The sequence below is a fragment of the Peromyscus californicus genome, unplaced genomic scaffold (genome assembly GCF_007827085.1).
Source record: "Peromyscus californicus insignis strain IS unplaced genomic scaffold, ASM782708v3 Scaffold_16__1_contigs__length_79575227, whole genome shotgun sequence".
In the NCBI taxonomy this organism is placed as follows: Eukaryota; Metazoa; Chordata; class Mammalia; order Rodentia; family Cricetidae; genus Peromyscus; species Peromyscus californicus.
This window is the reverse complement of record NW_026294458.1, coordinates 20,624,121-20,640,494: the sequence shown is the minus strand read 5'-3', so window position 1 is coordinate 20,640,494 and position 16,374 is coordinate 20,624,121. Positions and strand designations below refer to the sequence as shown.

The 16,374-nt window shown below is 47.3% G+C and overlaps 1 protein-coding gene across 2 annotated transcripts in view; it reads left to right on the top strand.

Moving 5' to 3' along the window:
• Casr (calcium sensing receptor) overlaps positions 1-16,075 on the top strand; it is a 77,923-nt gene extending 61,848 nt beyond the window's left edge. For both annotated transcript variants that reach the window (XM_052740615.1, XM_052740614.1), the window contains exons 5-7: positions 5,793-6,023; positions 8,254-8,377; positions 10,423-16,075. In XM_052740615.1, coding sequence (XP_052596575.1) covers positions 5,793-6,023; positions 8,254-8,377; positions 10,423-11,918 — 1,851 coding nt within the window. In that variant the 3' untranslated portion in view covers positions 11,919-16,075. The remainder of the gene's footprint in view (positions 1-5,792; positions 6,024-8,253; positions 8,378-10,422) is intronic.
• The last annotated feature ends 299 nt before the right edge of the window (positions 16,076-16,374 follow it).

The window sequence follows — 16,374 nt, the reverse complement described above, 5'->3', positions numbered from 1 at the left end:
GGACAGAGGAGTCCCAAGAACACTAGCTTCATAAAGGAATCGAGAGGACAGGGAAGAGTACGAACCATGCACACGGCGTTCTATCTCTGATGACAGAGCGGAGGTGGTCCTGATGTGAGGATGTGGAGGTTGACTGACTGGAGACCAGCATCAGGAAGCCTTGCAGGGTAATGGCAGCAAGAGTCACAAAGGTATACGTTTGTACAAAACTCAGAACACTTACACGGGCAGGCTTTATCCCGTGCAAATTATTTCTCAGTAAGGTGGATTTAAATCTTTTAAATCTCAAAGGTAGGAAAGCATAGATGTCATTCATTTTTTGACTACTTTTCCAATTATGGCTCTCAGTTATTCCATCATCTCACTACTATTCCATCTTATTTTAAAGATTTGTTTTTATTTTATGTGTATGAGGGTTTGCCTGCATTTATGTCTATATACTGCATGCATCCCTGATGCTCGGTAAGACCAGAAGAAGGCATCAAATGCCCTGGAACTAGAGTTAAGGACAGTTGTGAGCCACCATGTGGGTACTGGGAACTAAGCCTGGGTTCTCTGTAAGAGCAGCAAGTGCTCGTAACCACTGAGCCATCCCTGTCATCCCATCCTTAAACTTTCTTCTCAACCTAAATTTCATACTAGTTAAGCAGTTGAAATAGGGACAGACAGCCTAACGGCCATCTAATCTAACTCCTACACATGCTCAGGAGGTGACATAACTGGTTCGGAGTTTGGACTGACTCCAGGCTGAACCGTTCTCAGGTGCCCATAGTTTTCTGACGTTAGGATGCCACTTAATGCCCTATGCCCCACTTTCCTGGCCTGAGAAACAGGCATCATGAGACTCACAAGTTTGTTATAAGTTAATAATCAGTTAATATGCACAGAGTGCTCAGGGTGGTGCCTACAACGAATAAATGTTCAGTAAATAGTGGTCTTAAGCACTACTACTTTGTGGGTAAGGAAAGACTCAGGGTTGACTAAAATTATTTTACCAAGGTCAGATAGCTATCCAGTAAGAAAGGCCATATTCGGATAACCTGTGCCCTGTCAAGGCCAGTGTTACCTCTGAAAAAGCTGTGTGGCCAATAGGTCCCTCTACGTGCACACTTTCTAGAACCTGAGAGGATGCTGGCCCGTAGATGGGTTCCTATGGAAGACACTCATGCAGTGTTGAACTCAGACACTTGTCCTCACACCCAAGTTCCTACACACTTTCTACAGGGAGAAAATTATGGTGTGGGGAAAGTTGCCAGTGGATATGACTGACCATGCTGGGGTAGATGCAACATCTCTTTGTCTGTATCAAATACTACTATAGCTCTCCTCCTCAAAACAGCCTGTTTGGCCCTACTTGTGAAATAAACAAATAAATGAAGGAAGAGACTTGGCCATAGATATATGCTGGGAAAAAAAAAAAAACAAGTGAAGGGGATAATGACTAGACAGCATATGGACAGACAAGTGGGAAGGTGTGTGGTCTCAGAAAAGCAGTCACGTTCCCAATCAGCTGGCTGTGGTCCTGGTAGTCTACATGGTAGAGATGATATGGACCACTATTGACTGAGTATCTATTACATGTGGGTGGATGAGCAATATGGGGCCGGTCGTTGGCAGTTTTTCTAACCACAGGTATTTGAAGGCAGCAAATGATAGAGCATCATGTGACCGGGAACTGCAGCAGCTGGCTTCCTCTGGTGTTACAGTTCTCATGCAAGCCTCCGGGATGCCGGGATGCTTGCCCTGGCCTCAAAGTTAGGATTCCTCAGCCTTTGACAGAGGCCAAGAATACAGCTCCCAGACCTAGGGTGTCTTTAGACCCTTGGCCTTTAGAGCTGCTGGGACTCTTACCAATGTCACAGCCATTGCCACCACCACCGAGAGCTCTCAGAGCTATGCCTGTCCCACAGGAAGGCCTGTAGGTCCCTGAGAGTCCCTGCTTTTGAGAGTCAGCCACACCGGGCCGCCCCAGTGACTCAGTGTGGCAGCCGCTCTCTCAAGAGTAACCGGAAAGAGCGAGCGGTGGTTGTGTCAATCACAGCCGACCTTTCGTGCACATGGAGGCTTGTGTCGCCTACACCAGTCCTGACACGGTCCCTTTTGCACCAGTCACAGCAGGCCCCCAGCAGGAGTTCTCTGGCTTGGGTTTAGATTAGTGTGATTACAGAGAAAGTCCCACTTAGGCTGCCTCTAACAGTCCGGTCAGCACTGCACCCCAGAAGCCAGAGCAAGTGTTCAGCACACAGTGTAGCTTCCACAAAGCATCCACTGAGCGTTCCCAACAGCTGGTGTTGGCGTCAGAGTGGTTCTGATGGCTGCTTTACTGATAGTCTTTTTGGCCAAGGCAGCCAGGGCAGGAGAGGAGATTCCAACAGCTGGGGGAAGGGAGAATTGTCCAGCCCCCACTACCTCTCTTCTTCATGGGTAACTGAACAAAAGGAGTGATTATAGTAAGAACTTATCATTGACACTGATAGTGATTTTAAATGATTTTAATGGTGCCCTAACAATGATTGACACTTGATCAGTGCCCCAGAAAGAGGAGAGTCCCCTTCCCTTTGTCTCAGCCACAGACTGGATGGCTTGATAAATTTGGTCTGAACCCTTCTGCATTATCAACGGGCAACTGACAGGAATACTATGATAAAGACATTGAAAGTATGTGCAAGGGGCCAGAGAGATGGCACAGTGGAGAAGCACACTTGTATGGAAGCCTCAGGGCCTGAGTTTGACTCCTAAAGCCTGTGTAAATGCAACCCATGTGCCTGTCACTCTAGAGCTGGGACAGCAGGACCAGGGGACATCTGGGGCTTGCTGGCCAGCAGTCTAGTTCCATTCCAATGAGAGAGCCTTTCTCAAAGGAGTAAAGCAGAACCAGATGCCCTTCTTGCGCCTCTGCCGCATGTACAGGCATGTGCACATGCACACACACATGCATATACAGCACATTCACACACAAAATACTCTCTCTCAAACCAGGCTGTGGTGGCACATGCCTTTAATCCCAGCACTCAGGAGCCATAGGTTGGCAGATCTCTGAGTTTGAGGCCACCCTGAGTTTGAGGCCACCCTGGTCTACAGAGCAAGTTCCAGGACAGCTAAGGCTACACAAAGAAACCCTGTCTTGAAAAAACAAAAACAAAAATTCTCTAAATTCTCTCTCTCTCTCTCTCTCTCTCTCTCTCTCTCTCTCACACACACACACACACACACACACACACACACACACACACACACACACACAATTATAAGCAGGATTATTAAGGCGAAAAAAGTTCAGAACTTGTGGCTGGAGATATGGCTCAGAGTTTAAGAGCACTGGCTAATCTTCCAGAGTTTCTGAGTTCAATTCCCAGCAATCACATGGTGACTCACAACCATCTGTAATGAGATCTGGTGCCCTCTTGTGATTTGCAAGCACACACGCAGGCAGAACACTGTGTATATATAATAAATAAATAAATCTTTAAAAAATTCATAACTTGTTAAAATTTAAATTATTACTTTTGCATGCTCCCTACAGAATGATTTATTAACTTAATTTATATTAAGGAATGTACCCCCAAAAAAGGAAATTGTTTCTTTTTAAATTATTTATTTATTTATTTATAAATTATTTGTTTATTCCTCTGTGTGTGTGTGTGTGTGTGTGTGTGTGTGTGTGTGTGTGTGTGTCTGTGTGTGTGTGAGAGAGAGAGAGAGAGAGAGAGAGAGAGAGAGAGAGGGAGGGAGGGAGGGAGGGGGAGGGAGTTTATGTTCACCACATGCATGCAGGAGCCTATGGAGACCAAAAGAAGGTGTTGTAGCCCCTGGAACTGGAGTTACAGACAGTTGTGGGTGCTGGGAACCAAACCCGGGTCCTCTGCAAGAGAAGTAGGCACTCTTAACTGCTGAGCAAGCCATCTCTTCAGCCCCAGACACCGTTTCATTTGAAAATCTATTTTGACCATTCTGGTGTTATGTGCTTGGTTTCCAGAGGTGGGCTATAGAACCTAGATCTTAAATTATGTTTTCTAAATCTGCTTGATTTAGCCAAATTTCACTGACTATCCAGCACAACATTGATTTGACAGAGTGATAATGGACATACTTGTCTTACTCATGACCTTAAGAGAAAGCATTCAGTAACCCAGTGCCTAACAAAGAGGAATTTGCTTGAATAAATTCTGGGTGTAGAATTTCTAGGAACAGAGTCACCAGTACTTCATTTCTCTTAGTACAAATAGTATCCCATTGTAAGGAAATGTTTTATTCATCCAGTCATTCAAATGATGGCATTTGGAGTGTTTCCACTTTGGAGTTTTATACTAATGTTGCTATGAACATTTGTACACAAGGAGTTTTTTATGTGACCTGTATTTCATTCACTTGTCTTGAATGAGTACCTGAGTGTAGAACTGCTGGGTTGAACAGCAACTCTGTATTTAACTTTTTGTTAAATTGCAAGATGTTTTTCCAAAGTCAGTGTTCAAGCTGAGAGAGAGAGAGAGAGAGAGACACTTTAGCCATCCCAGCCAGGCCTCACTATACCTCAGGCAGGAAAGTGGGACCTGAAAGGGACAAGGAGAAGGGCTCCAGCCAGAGGTGTGGTAGAAGCAAGCATGCCATACTCATGGCTGGACCTGTCTTCTCACTTGGTCTTCCATGCTGTAGAACAGAAGCTTTAGCAGAGCATACTTCTACTCACTGGCTTGTGATCCTGCACAAAATTCTTCAGTTTTCTGTACCCCAGTTTCCCAATTAGTAAAATGGGAAACAGAGGCAGGCATGGTGGCACATGCCTTTAATCCCTGCACTCAGGAGGGATTAAAGGATCTTTTAAGTTCAAGATCAGCCCAGTCTACAAAGTGAGTTCCAGGCCAGCCAGAGCTACACAGTGAGACCCTATCTCAAAAAAAAAAAAAAAAAAACAAGGTGGGGGAGGGTGCTTATGCTATTTTTGTGATTAAATAACATGAAGCACTAAGGACCATGCCTGAAAGGCAGTAAAATGGTATTTAAAAATTTAAATAACTCATGTGTATTGGCAATTACTACAATCGCTTTTTGTGCAAGGACTCTGTGACCCCTAAGACCTTAGATACACTCAAGGATACACCACGAGTGTCCAGAGTGGTGGCCAGGGCTCCAGTCACGGTCTGTTTGTTTCTTCTTTCTACTCCACACTGAATTTTGGCAGCAAGACATCTCCACAGACTCAAAACCACAGGGAAAGAAGGTTCGGACAGCCAAACTTTTTTTTTTTGTTTTGTTTTGGTTTTTTTGGTTTTTCGAGACAGGGTTTCTCTGTGTAGCTTTGCGCCTTTACTGGAACTCACTTGGTAGCCCAGGCTGGCCTCGAACTCACAGAGATCCGCCTGGCTCTGCCTCCCGAGTGCTGGGATTAAAGGCGTGCGCCACCACCGCCCGGCTCGGACAGCCAAACTTTTATTCTTCCCTCCTCTCCTTCCTCACACCCAACTCAGGAGATGCCAGGAAGGTCATGGTTCAACAAGGTCATGCTGCACCTGCAGAGGTTTTCACTTAACTGTGGTCAGGAGAGATACATTCTCTTCTCCTCCCCATCTTCGAAAGAGCGTTTCCTACACCACTTACATTTGTGCAGTCCATAAAGCCATGGCTTACGAGAGTTACCATGGAAACGTGCGAGCACTGTAAAAACAACTGGACAAAGGCCTCCTCTTTGGATCAGGTTTCTTCCTTTGCTGGAATGAAATATTCATACTACACAACCAGCGTGGCCACATGTGGCAGTCCATGGCTCGTATTCATCCATCTCTGTTCCTCTTCAGGTCCTGAAGCACCTACGGCACCTCAACTTTACCAACAACATGGGGGAGCAGGTGACATTCGATGAGTGTGGTGACCTGGTAGGGAACTATTCCATCATCAACTGGCACCTCTCCCCAGAGGACGGCTCCATTGTGTTCAAGGAGGTTGGCCATTACAACGTGTACGCCAAGAAGGGAGAGCGACTCTTCATCAACGAGGAGAAGATCTTGTGGAGTGGGTTCTCCAGAGAGGTATGAGCAAAGAGTGCCATGCTGCCACCATAGTCAGGGGACCGCTGGCTTGGGAGAGCCCTGGGACTCATCACAGGCTTCTAGGATAAGGTCTTTTTCCTACACTCCCCAGTTCTGAGTATCCAGGGTTCCCATGAACTGCAAGAGTGTTTAGTGATGAGAGAGAGCCTGGGAACCTGAGATTCATGAGTCACCTCACTTTTGACTCCCTGGCTACCCATAAAGTTTCCCAGGCTAAAACTTCCCCCAACCAGAGCAAAATATTTAAGCAAACATCTCTCAAGTCAATGTCTCTCAAGTGGCATTGAGGGAGACATCCTACCTACCTTGTGTAGGGGATTTAAATTTGAGATTGAAAGGACTTCTTTATAGGCTGTCACAATGACTAGGAAGTAATAATGGCCTTCAACACTTGGGGATCAGGGATGCTAAATGCCCAGCATGCACAGGACAGTCTTCCATAGCTTTTCCACATAGCCCAGTTTCCATTAACCATGCTGAGATGTGAATTCAAAATAGCCCCAGGCTGACCCATACATCAGAGGGGCCATTCATTCTATGACCAAGAGGAAAATGCTTGTGACTCCAGTCAAGGTGTCCTGCCCCACATCACTGTATCTGCAAGGCTGAGTGAGAACCAGAAGCCCATCACTCAGTAAAGATGCTCATTAAGGAAAGATGTAGGATATGCTGAAATGATGACCATTCTGGGTGGTTATATGCTAATATACCAGTTAGTTTTTTCGTCACCTTGACACAGCTAGGATCATCTGGAAAAAAAGGAAACCTCAATTTAAAAAAAAAAAAAAAAAAAAAAAAAAAAAAGCCCCAATCAGATTCGCTTGTGGGTAAGTCCATGAAGCATTTCCTTGGTCAATGATTGATCTGGGAATGCCCAGCCCGGTGTGGCTGTTGCCACCCTTGGGAAGGTAGACCTAAGTTGCAAAAAAAAGCAATATGAGAAAGCCATGGGGAGCAAGCCAATGAGCAGCTTTTCTCTGTGGCCTCTGCTTCAGTTCCTGACTCAAGTCCTGACTTTCCCTGATGATGGACGGCAACCTGAAGGCCAAATAACCCACTTCCTCCCCAAGGTGTTTTTGGTTGGGGTGTTTAGCACAGCAACAAAAGCATAACTGAGCTGCTAAAATGTAACAAGATGCAGGACCCCAGCTCCTCTGCAGAAGCGGACTCAGGACCAGCCATCCTCTTTAACTCCGTGGGGAGTCAAGCTGAGATCCACTCCATGGCTGTTTACACTGCCTTTCTGTTAGGATCTTTGAGCGGCCTGAGCCACTTTTCATAACGTGACCAAAGAGTCAACTTGTTCTTATTGCCAAATTGCTATGATTTTGCTGTTTCCCAGTGTGTGAGATGGCATCGCCAGGGGAAGGTCTCCTATGACAGGTAATCCCACCCACAGCGGGCAAATCCTCATCTCAATTACAAAATGTGTCCTGACCTTTTCCGGATAGAGGTTTTGGGATTCCATGGGTTAAACTCATATGCCCAGTAATTATACCTTTGTCTACACTTGAAATGACTGGATCCCAAACTGACTGGCTAGCCCATCATCAGTGTGCCTTTATTGTATCACCTGCTTATCATGTTAATGCATGTAAATCATCTGTCATTGGTCCACATCTCATCTCCCCTCCTGCTTGGAAGTTATTTCCTGTATAGTTCCCTGTAATCCCAATGTCCTCTATCAGGCTCTGGGCATGACGGGCTTCATCATTAGTAAATGTGTGACCGAGTTAATCCTTATGTTCTTAATTACCTGACAGAATTATAAATTAAATTTCAATTTTCTATAGAAATGCAGTCTGAAAGCAGTAGGAACCAACAAACCTTAGAGTCTAACTGACACTTCTCTGAAAATTTTGTAGACGTGACCACAAAAATACCGTGTATGTTTATTATAAATTACGTATCAATAATTTCTTTACACATCTCACGGAGTTGCTGCTGAGACCCACTGAGATCCAGGACTTCACCTGTGTCTTTGAAGCAGACTGTCAAATGTGCCCACACTTGGCCTTACCACCTTTCTTGCTTTTTACAGGGAACAGGACCGAGGACCCTGACCCTCTCTCCATCTAGAATGGCCCAGAGTTAGTCACACGGAACCTTATACCCAAACTTCTCACTTTGCCCAGGTCAAAGGAGTTGTAAGACTGACCCTTGACCCCCGGATGCAAACCTCTCTCTCTTCCGTGTTCCCTGCCCTCAGGTGCCCTTCTCCAACTGCAGCCGGGACTGCCTGGCGGGGACCAGGAAGGGGATCATTGAAGGGGAGCCCACCTGCTGCTTTGAGTGTGTGGAGTGTCCTGATGGGGAATACAGTGATGAGACAGGTGAGGAATCTGCCCCTCACAGACCCTGTGCCGGACGTGGGCCACCTCGGAGGGCCAGCAAAGCCCATGGGTGAACTGGGTACTAGAACCACCCCCCTTCTGAGGAGAGGAGAGCACGCCTGAGCACTGCACTCCTCTGGGCATGAGACGGAAAAGGAATGTGGGGTATTTTTTTTTTAACCGTTCCACGTGTTTACAAATATTCCTGTCACACGGCTCTCTCTCCCTCCAACAGTGTGTCCCTCTTCCTACAGCCCCATGGCCCCGAGGGGACAAAGCGCTAGCTGCCCCAGCTCCAGAGTTAACAGGCTGTGACGGATTGCCTGCTGGTGCCTGGTGCTGTATTCACTGTCTCTCTGATGCTCTTCCTGGGTCTCCAACTCCCCATCCATTCATTTATATATTTGTTATTTTATGGGGGGGGGGGTGTTTTGCTTGCATGTACGTATGGGCACTGAGTGCAAGCATGGTGGCTAAGGATGTCAGGAAAGAATATCAGATCCCCAACAACTGGAGTTACAGACGGTTGTGAGCTGCCATGCCAGTGCTGGGCTCCAATATGGGTCCTCTGTAAGAGTAGCAAGTGCTCTTAACCACTGATCCATCTCTCCAGCTCAGTCTCAAGTCCTTCTAAAGGAGAATCACAATTAAACCCCTCACAGAACCGTGGTAGTTAAACAAATTAATATTAAGTTCTAAATATATGCTTCTTAAATAAAACTTTGACTAGCATATTGGAAGGACTAGATAAATATTGACTATAATTCTTGATCTTTCAACCTTACCACAGTAATGGGCTTATCGCTCCCTCCATCTTAGAACTGAGGAAGCAGGCTTGGAGATTTAAGGAGCCTGACCAAAGTGATACAGCTAGTGAACGGCATAGCCAGGATCCCATCCCGATCTCTAACTGAAAAAAGATCTATGCTCCCTTCCCTGCTCCAAACTGTACACTGCCTGGCAGTCTGTGACAACTCCGTAAATATATAGTAGCTAAATAAGTGTTTCTCAAACTATGGGTCGGGACCCCTACAGGTCAAAGGGACTTTTCACAAAGGTCGCATATCAGGCATTGACATTACAATTCATCACCACAGCAAAATCACAGTTACGAGGTAGCGATGAAAATAATTTTGTGGTTGGGAGTCACCACAGCATGAGGAACTGTTTTAAAGAGTCACACAGCACTGGGAAGGCTGAGAACCACCAAGCTAGATAAATATGTGGCCTCCCTCACTGGAAAGTTGAGAACATAGATATGACTGGCCACATGCAAGGGCCACCCTGCCCTTATCTAAAAGAACATCTGTTCTGGCAACAAAGGCAACCACATACTCAAAATAAATCAGGCTGTGATCGAGATAGTAGCAGTGTTAATACACTTCACTATTATAACCATGTTACCATCTGTCCCACAACGCCATCTTGGAAAACCTCAAACATGAACAATGTAATTTAAAAAAAACAAGTTCAGACAGAACTTGAAACTGAGTTGATGGGCTGTGTAGAGGGACAAAGGAAAATTATTTCAGACAGTGTTAAAAGAAATGGGCCACCCCTCTATTGTTGGGGAGGGGGACAGTAGAACCTTCAAAGATGGTTTTTTTTTAAGATTTATTTATTTATTATGTATACAGCATGTATCCCTGCAGGCCAGAAGAGAGCACCAGATATCATTACAGATGGTTGTGAGCTACCATGTGGTTGCTGGGAATTGAACTCAAGACCTCCAGCCCCAAAGATGTTTATTCTTAATAGATATAAAAGAAAATCAGGCCGGGTGGTGGTGGCGCACGCCTTTAATCCCAGCACTCGGGAGGCAGAGGCAGGCAGATCTCTGTGAGTTCAAGGCCAGCCTGTTTTACAGAGCGAGATCCAGGACAGGCACCAAAACTACACAGAGAAACCTTGTCTCAAAAAAAACAAAAACAAAACAAATCATCAGTAAGTAAAATAGGAAGTGACCACATCCACCCTCCACACGCACGCTTACATTGACTGTGCTACACGGTAATTGAATCTGCCTGCACTGGTTCATTTTACAGATGCGAGTGCCTGTGACAAGTGCCCCGATGACTTCTGGTCCAATGAGAACCACACTTCCTGCATTGCCAAGGAGATTGAGTTTCTGGCGTGGACTGAGCCCTTCGGAATCGCTCTCACGCTCTTTGCAGTGCTGGGCATTTTCCTGACCGCCTTTGTGCTGGGCGTCTTTATCAAGTTCCGAAACACGCCCATCGTCAAGGCCACCAACCGAGAGCTGTCCTACCTCCTGCTCTTCTCGCTGCTCTGCTGCTTCTCCAGCTCCCTGTTCTTCATCGGGGAGCCCCAGGACTGGACGTGCCGCCTGCGCCAGCCCGCCTTCGGCATCAGCTTTGTGCTCTGTATCTCGTGCATCTTGGTGAAGACCAACCGTGTCCTCCTGGTCTTTGAGGCCAAGATACCCACCAGCTTCCACCGGAAGTGGTGGGGGCTCAACCTGCAGTTCCTACTAGTTTTCCTCTGCACCTTCATGCAGATCGTCATCTGCGTGATCTGGCTCTACACGGCGCCCCCCTCCAGCTACCGCAACCATGAGCTGGAGGATGAAATCATCTTCATCACGTGCCACGAGGGCTCACTCATGGCGCTCGGCTCCCTGATCGGCTACACCTGTCTGCTGGCTGCCATCTGCTTCTTCTTCGCCTTCAAGTCCCGGAAGCTGCCAGAGAACTTCAACGAAGCCAAGTTTATTACCTTCAGCATGCTCATCTTTTTCATCGTCTGGATCTCCTTCATTCCAGCCTACGCCAGCACCTACGGCAAGTTTGTCTCCGCCGTGGAGGTGATCGCCATCCTGGCAGCCAGCTTTGGCTTGCTGGCCTGCATCTTCTTCAACAAGGTCTACATCATCCTCTTCAAACCTTCCCGGAACACCATCGAGGAGGTGCGCTGCAGCACCGCGGCGCATGCTTTCAAAGTGGCAGCCCGCGCCACGCTACGCCGCAGCAACGTCTCCCGGAAGCGGTCCAGCAGCCTGGGAGGCTCCACAGGTTCCATTCCCTCCTCTTCCATGAGTAGCAAAAGCAACAGCGAAGACCCGTTCCCACAGCCAGAGAGGCGGAAGCAACAGCAGCCGCTGGCCCTGACTCAGCAAGAACAGCAACAGCAGCAGCCCCTGGCTCTGCAGCAGCAGCAGCAGCCACAGCAGCCCAGATGCAAACAGAAGGTCATCTTCGGCAGTGGTACAGTCACCTTCTCTCTGAGCTTTGACGAGCCTCAGAAGAGCGCTATGGCCCACAGGAACTCCATACGTCAGAACTCCTTGGAGGCCCAGAAGAGCAACGACACCTTGAGCAGACACCAGGCCCTGCTCCCCCTGCAGTGTGCAGACACGGACTCAGAAATGACCACTCAGGAAACGGGGCCCATGGTGGGGGACCACCAGCCAGAAATGGAAAGTCCAGAAGAAATGTCCCCAGCACTGGTCGTGTCCACCTCTCGGAGCTTCGTCATTAGCGGTGGAGGCAGCTCCGTGACGGAAAACATACTGCACTCCTAACGGAGGGAAAGACCGACTGCCCAGCGCATAGAGTTTTTCTTGGAGTCCCAGGAATAAGGATGGGTCCTTCCTTTTTTCCTCGGAAGCCAGGGATGATAGGTACATCAAATGCCTGTACTCGGTTGCACTGCTTTGAATGAAGTGAACTGACTGATGTTCCCTTAAAAGTTAAAAGAAGAGCCATGTTTTGGGGGGTTGTTCCAGAGCTCCTTATCGTACCCGAGTTTATTGAAGTCTTTTCCTCTGCTCTATCCATCAACAGCTCAGCTGAAATCAAGGCTATAAGCTACCCACCTGCGCTCTCCTTTAAAATATATATATATATATCTGTATCCAGAAATGCCTGCCCTGAGATTCCACGGACAGCATGATCGGAATCACAGTCCAGAGGCAGACCGAAGGGACATCAGCTCTGTCACTACTAGAGTTGGGTCTGAAAGCCAGACCGTCACCGGGACTGTCTGGCACATTGACAGTGGGCAGAACTTCACATGCTCGAGACATCAGGCGGATGTGTCCTCCCTTATTTATAGAGACCTTAGGAAGTGTCGTCTTGTTTTCCTCCCTGCAGCTGCTACTGTGTGACATCTAACGAGTGTGCATCCCTCCTGTGGCACCATGTCAGGACGTGTCCAGAATCTGATGGCAACACCACGTTCAGATCTCACGATTGTAAGATCACCTCTAAGCACTGGGAAAGGACTGCCTAATCCAATGAGCTGTCTCTGTAATTCATATTGCTGTACATAGCTTTATCCTTAAGAAAAAAAAAACGCTTCTGTTGCTGAAAAGTGTCACAGTCTGGGTTCTACAAGGCAGTATTATTGAATTCTGTTGGCCTTTCCCGCCCCGGTGAGCAGAGCCCATGGGGTCCCTCTCAAGACCCCATGGCTCCTGAAACTCCCCTCTACCCCTTGCCCAAAAGGCTTTGTGAAGCCAAATCCAGACCTGGCTCTCTAAAGAATAAGCTCCCAGAAGAAAATGTGGTCCCCAGTGAAGGCCACGGTCCTCTCAGCAGCAAAATTAAAGGTGCTCCCCAGCCACCTAACTGCTAGGGATTCAAACTTTGGATCACAGGGACCAAGGTTCAGGCTCTGGCGTGGTCACTGGCAAGATGGTTGAAGATAAGCAAGGAACCTCAAGTTCTCTAAGCCCCAGCTTCTCTGAGTCTGAAGGAGGGTGTTACAGCTATCTTCCCATGGAGCTCTCACATGGGTTAAGTGACAGCGTGTGTCGACATATTTTGGCGTGGTACCTAACACATAGTAAGCACTTAGTGTTAGTAAATATGATTAGTTATATCATAACTATTAGTTTCCACTTGCTTAGACTACACTCTAGTTTGGATTATGACCCTCAAGGTCCACATGTTAAAAGACTGGTCCCTTGGGTGGCCCTCTGGGAAGGTCATGGTGCCTTCAGGAGGTGGGGCTTAGTAGGACGTAGTTCAATCACTGGGGTATGCCCTGACAGTCACTGGGGTATGCCTTGGACAGTCACTGGGATATGCCTTGGACAGTCACTGGGGATATGCCTTTGATGGTCACTGGGGATATGCCCTGACAGTCACTGGGATATGCCTTTGACAGTCACTGGGGTATGCCTTTGACAGTCACTGGGGTATGCCTTTGACAGTCACTGGGGTATGCCTTTGACAGTCACTGAGGATATGCCTTTGAAGGGAGTTATGGGACTCTGGCCCCATCCTCCTTCTGTCTCTTTAATTTCCTGGCCATAAGATGAAGAGTTCGCTCTGACACAGGCTGCCCATCACTCCCACCTAGCACCCCATCAGGGACCCAAAACAATGGTCCACAGGAGCATGGACCAGAACCTCCAAAACAAAGCATCAAGATTAACTTTTTTCTCTCTCTAATTGTCTGAAATATCTTATTATGCTGAGAGAAAGCTGACTAATATAGAATATAAAGCAAAACTCTTACTAAGCATTCAGGTTTTAATGCCTAATCCACTGATCACAATAACTTGCTTCAGAATAAGTCCAAAATTTCTGAGGCCCAGGTCAAGGTGTCAGCAGGAGCCACAGTCCTAACCCCACCGCAAAAAAAGAGCGTTCTGCCTCTGTGGTAGCAGTACCATCTCCAGCACCATCACTGGCTGGCAATTACTCAGATCAGATTCCAGCGAGCTAGGCTGACCCCAAGACCAAGCCATAGAACGTCAATCCATCAGTGGTCTAAACTTACAGTTCGTGGTGAGTCTTCCCCGACCACTTCCTTCTGAGGATTTTGAAGGTAACAATTGGCATTGTAACCGTGAAGAGCATTGAGGATTACAAGGGGGCACAGTAGAGAGCGGCCCTGTCACAGAACACAGAACTGTCCTGGTGAGACACCAACACTCCAGCCAGAAAGGGCACAGCCTGGCAGAGCCTGTGGCTGTCTGCCATCACCCTCTGAGCAAGGCACCAAGCTGAGGGAAGAGTTCATTTTTAACATTTCACTTGGCCCTAAAATAAATAAATAACCAAAACAAAAAATAGCAGTCAAAAGTTTAGTGGCTTTTCATAAATGTGTGACAAAACTGTGTGGCAATAACCTCTACATAATGTCACACAGTCATCCTTCCTGTTCTGATTACAGTGCATACAGACCCTTCTTCCACAAGTCACCTCCTCATCCCATGATGACAAAATAAGGCTCACCAGGGAAAACACTGGACTGACTGACGGTTGCAGTGTGCTCATTGTGACGGGCTGGCACATCAAGTAAGCTCTAGGACCATCCTCATCAGGAAGGCAGATGGCACCACCACACCAGGCACAACTCCTCATCCAATCACAGGGACAAGACAGGAATTTCATTATGTCTCTATAGCAACCTGCTTCTTTGATCTCAAGTTCCTATTCTGCCAAGCAACTGAAGCTATAAAGTCAGATTGGGGGTTTTCCCTGGGAATTTCAGAGTTTTCTCATTCAACTTAGATTTTTAGGTATCAGTTTGGAAGTTTGGTTTTGTTTTGTTCTGTGTTTCCTTCCTCTCTCCAGGCAAGTTGTAGCATAATGCAGGTGAGGGTTTCCAGTCATAGGCAGCTCCCCTTAGCATTGCCGAAGCCATCTTGTCTGGCTCTCAGTGTCTGCATTCTGGCTTCCTCCGAGGTATCTGTGACAGGCCATTTTCTGTTACTGTAACAGAAGAACCAAGCAGGCTAACTTTATAAAGAAAAGAGGTTTTTAACTCATAGTTCTGCTGGTTCAAGGGCCAAGACCCTGTGATTGCCATTGGTCCCCACAATGGCAGGAAAACACGGGAAGGAATCACACATCAAAATAGAAAGCCAGAAGGTGATTCAGGGGTCAGCTTTACTCTTGTAACAACTCACTCTTGAGACCCCAGGATCTCCATGAGAACTGCCTTAACTCCTCAGAAAGCAGAACGCCCAGTGACCTAAAGCCTTCCCACAAGGCTCCACCTCTCAGCATAGGCACACTAGAGGCCAAGCTCCCAACGCATAGAGACCCTTTGGAAACCGTATCTAAACCATGAGAACATCATATCCCCAGCCATTCCCCAACCGTGGGATCTGTGGTGGTTTCCATGAATGAATCACTGTCTCAACTGACCGGTCCTTCCTAGGTCTGTAAGTTCCCTCAGCTCCCTCCAGGCCCATCCTAGGGACCAGGAAACTCTATGAGCTCTCACTGTAGGGATCCCTTGACTGCTGCCCATCCATATCAGTACAGAGACTCTGTATGTTTACAAGCATACAGAGCACACACAAGTAAGAAACGGGGTGAAACCTGTGTGCAAGACAGAATGATGTTCAGCCAAAGATGTCCACGATTACAGCTCCACAGCCTGTGATTGTATCAAGGCAATGGGGATCGAAGTTGCTGATTGAATTAAGATTCCATCTGGTTTACCATGAGGTAGGAGCCTCCAGAACCATCAGTGACGGGTGGTACAATGTGAGGAAAACTGCAGACCACCCATCCACCACTGCTTTGTGTGGGGAAGGAAGTGAGGGACAAAGGGATGCGGCTTATTTCTGGAAGCTGGACAGAGTAAGAGTCCTGATTCTCCCCAGGAATTTCCAGGAAGGAACACGGAGCTAGAGACCTTGGTTTCAGCCTAGCGACACCCTTTGAGGACTTCTGACCTCTGGAACTCTAAAATAATAAATGTGTGTTGTTTTAAGCTGCTGGGTCTGTGGCCATTTGTTTTAGCAATTCCAAGAACCAATTAATTTTTAGTGCTGGGATTTGAACTCGGGGTCTAAAGCATACAAGGCAAGCACTGTACTCCAGAACTATGTTCCCAGCCCAAATGTATCCCTTTGCTCATGGCTTTTCCTGAACTTCTCTGCTTTAAGACCTCAGACAGAGACCTGCTCAGACATCCATCCATTCTGGTCTCCCTGTGGCACCCTTCCAGCTTCTCACTCTTCCCAGGAGCAGGTCTTAGCTAGTGTTCTGCTCTCCAGATCTGTGTGGGAA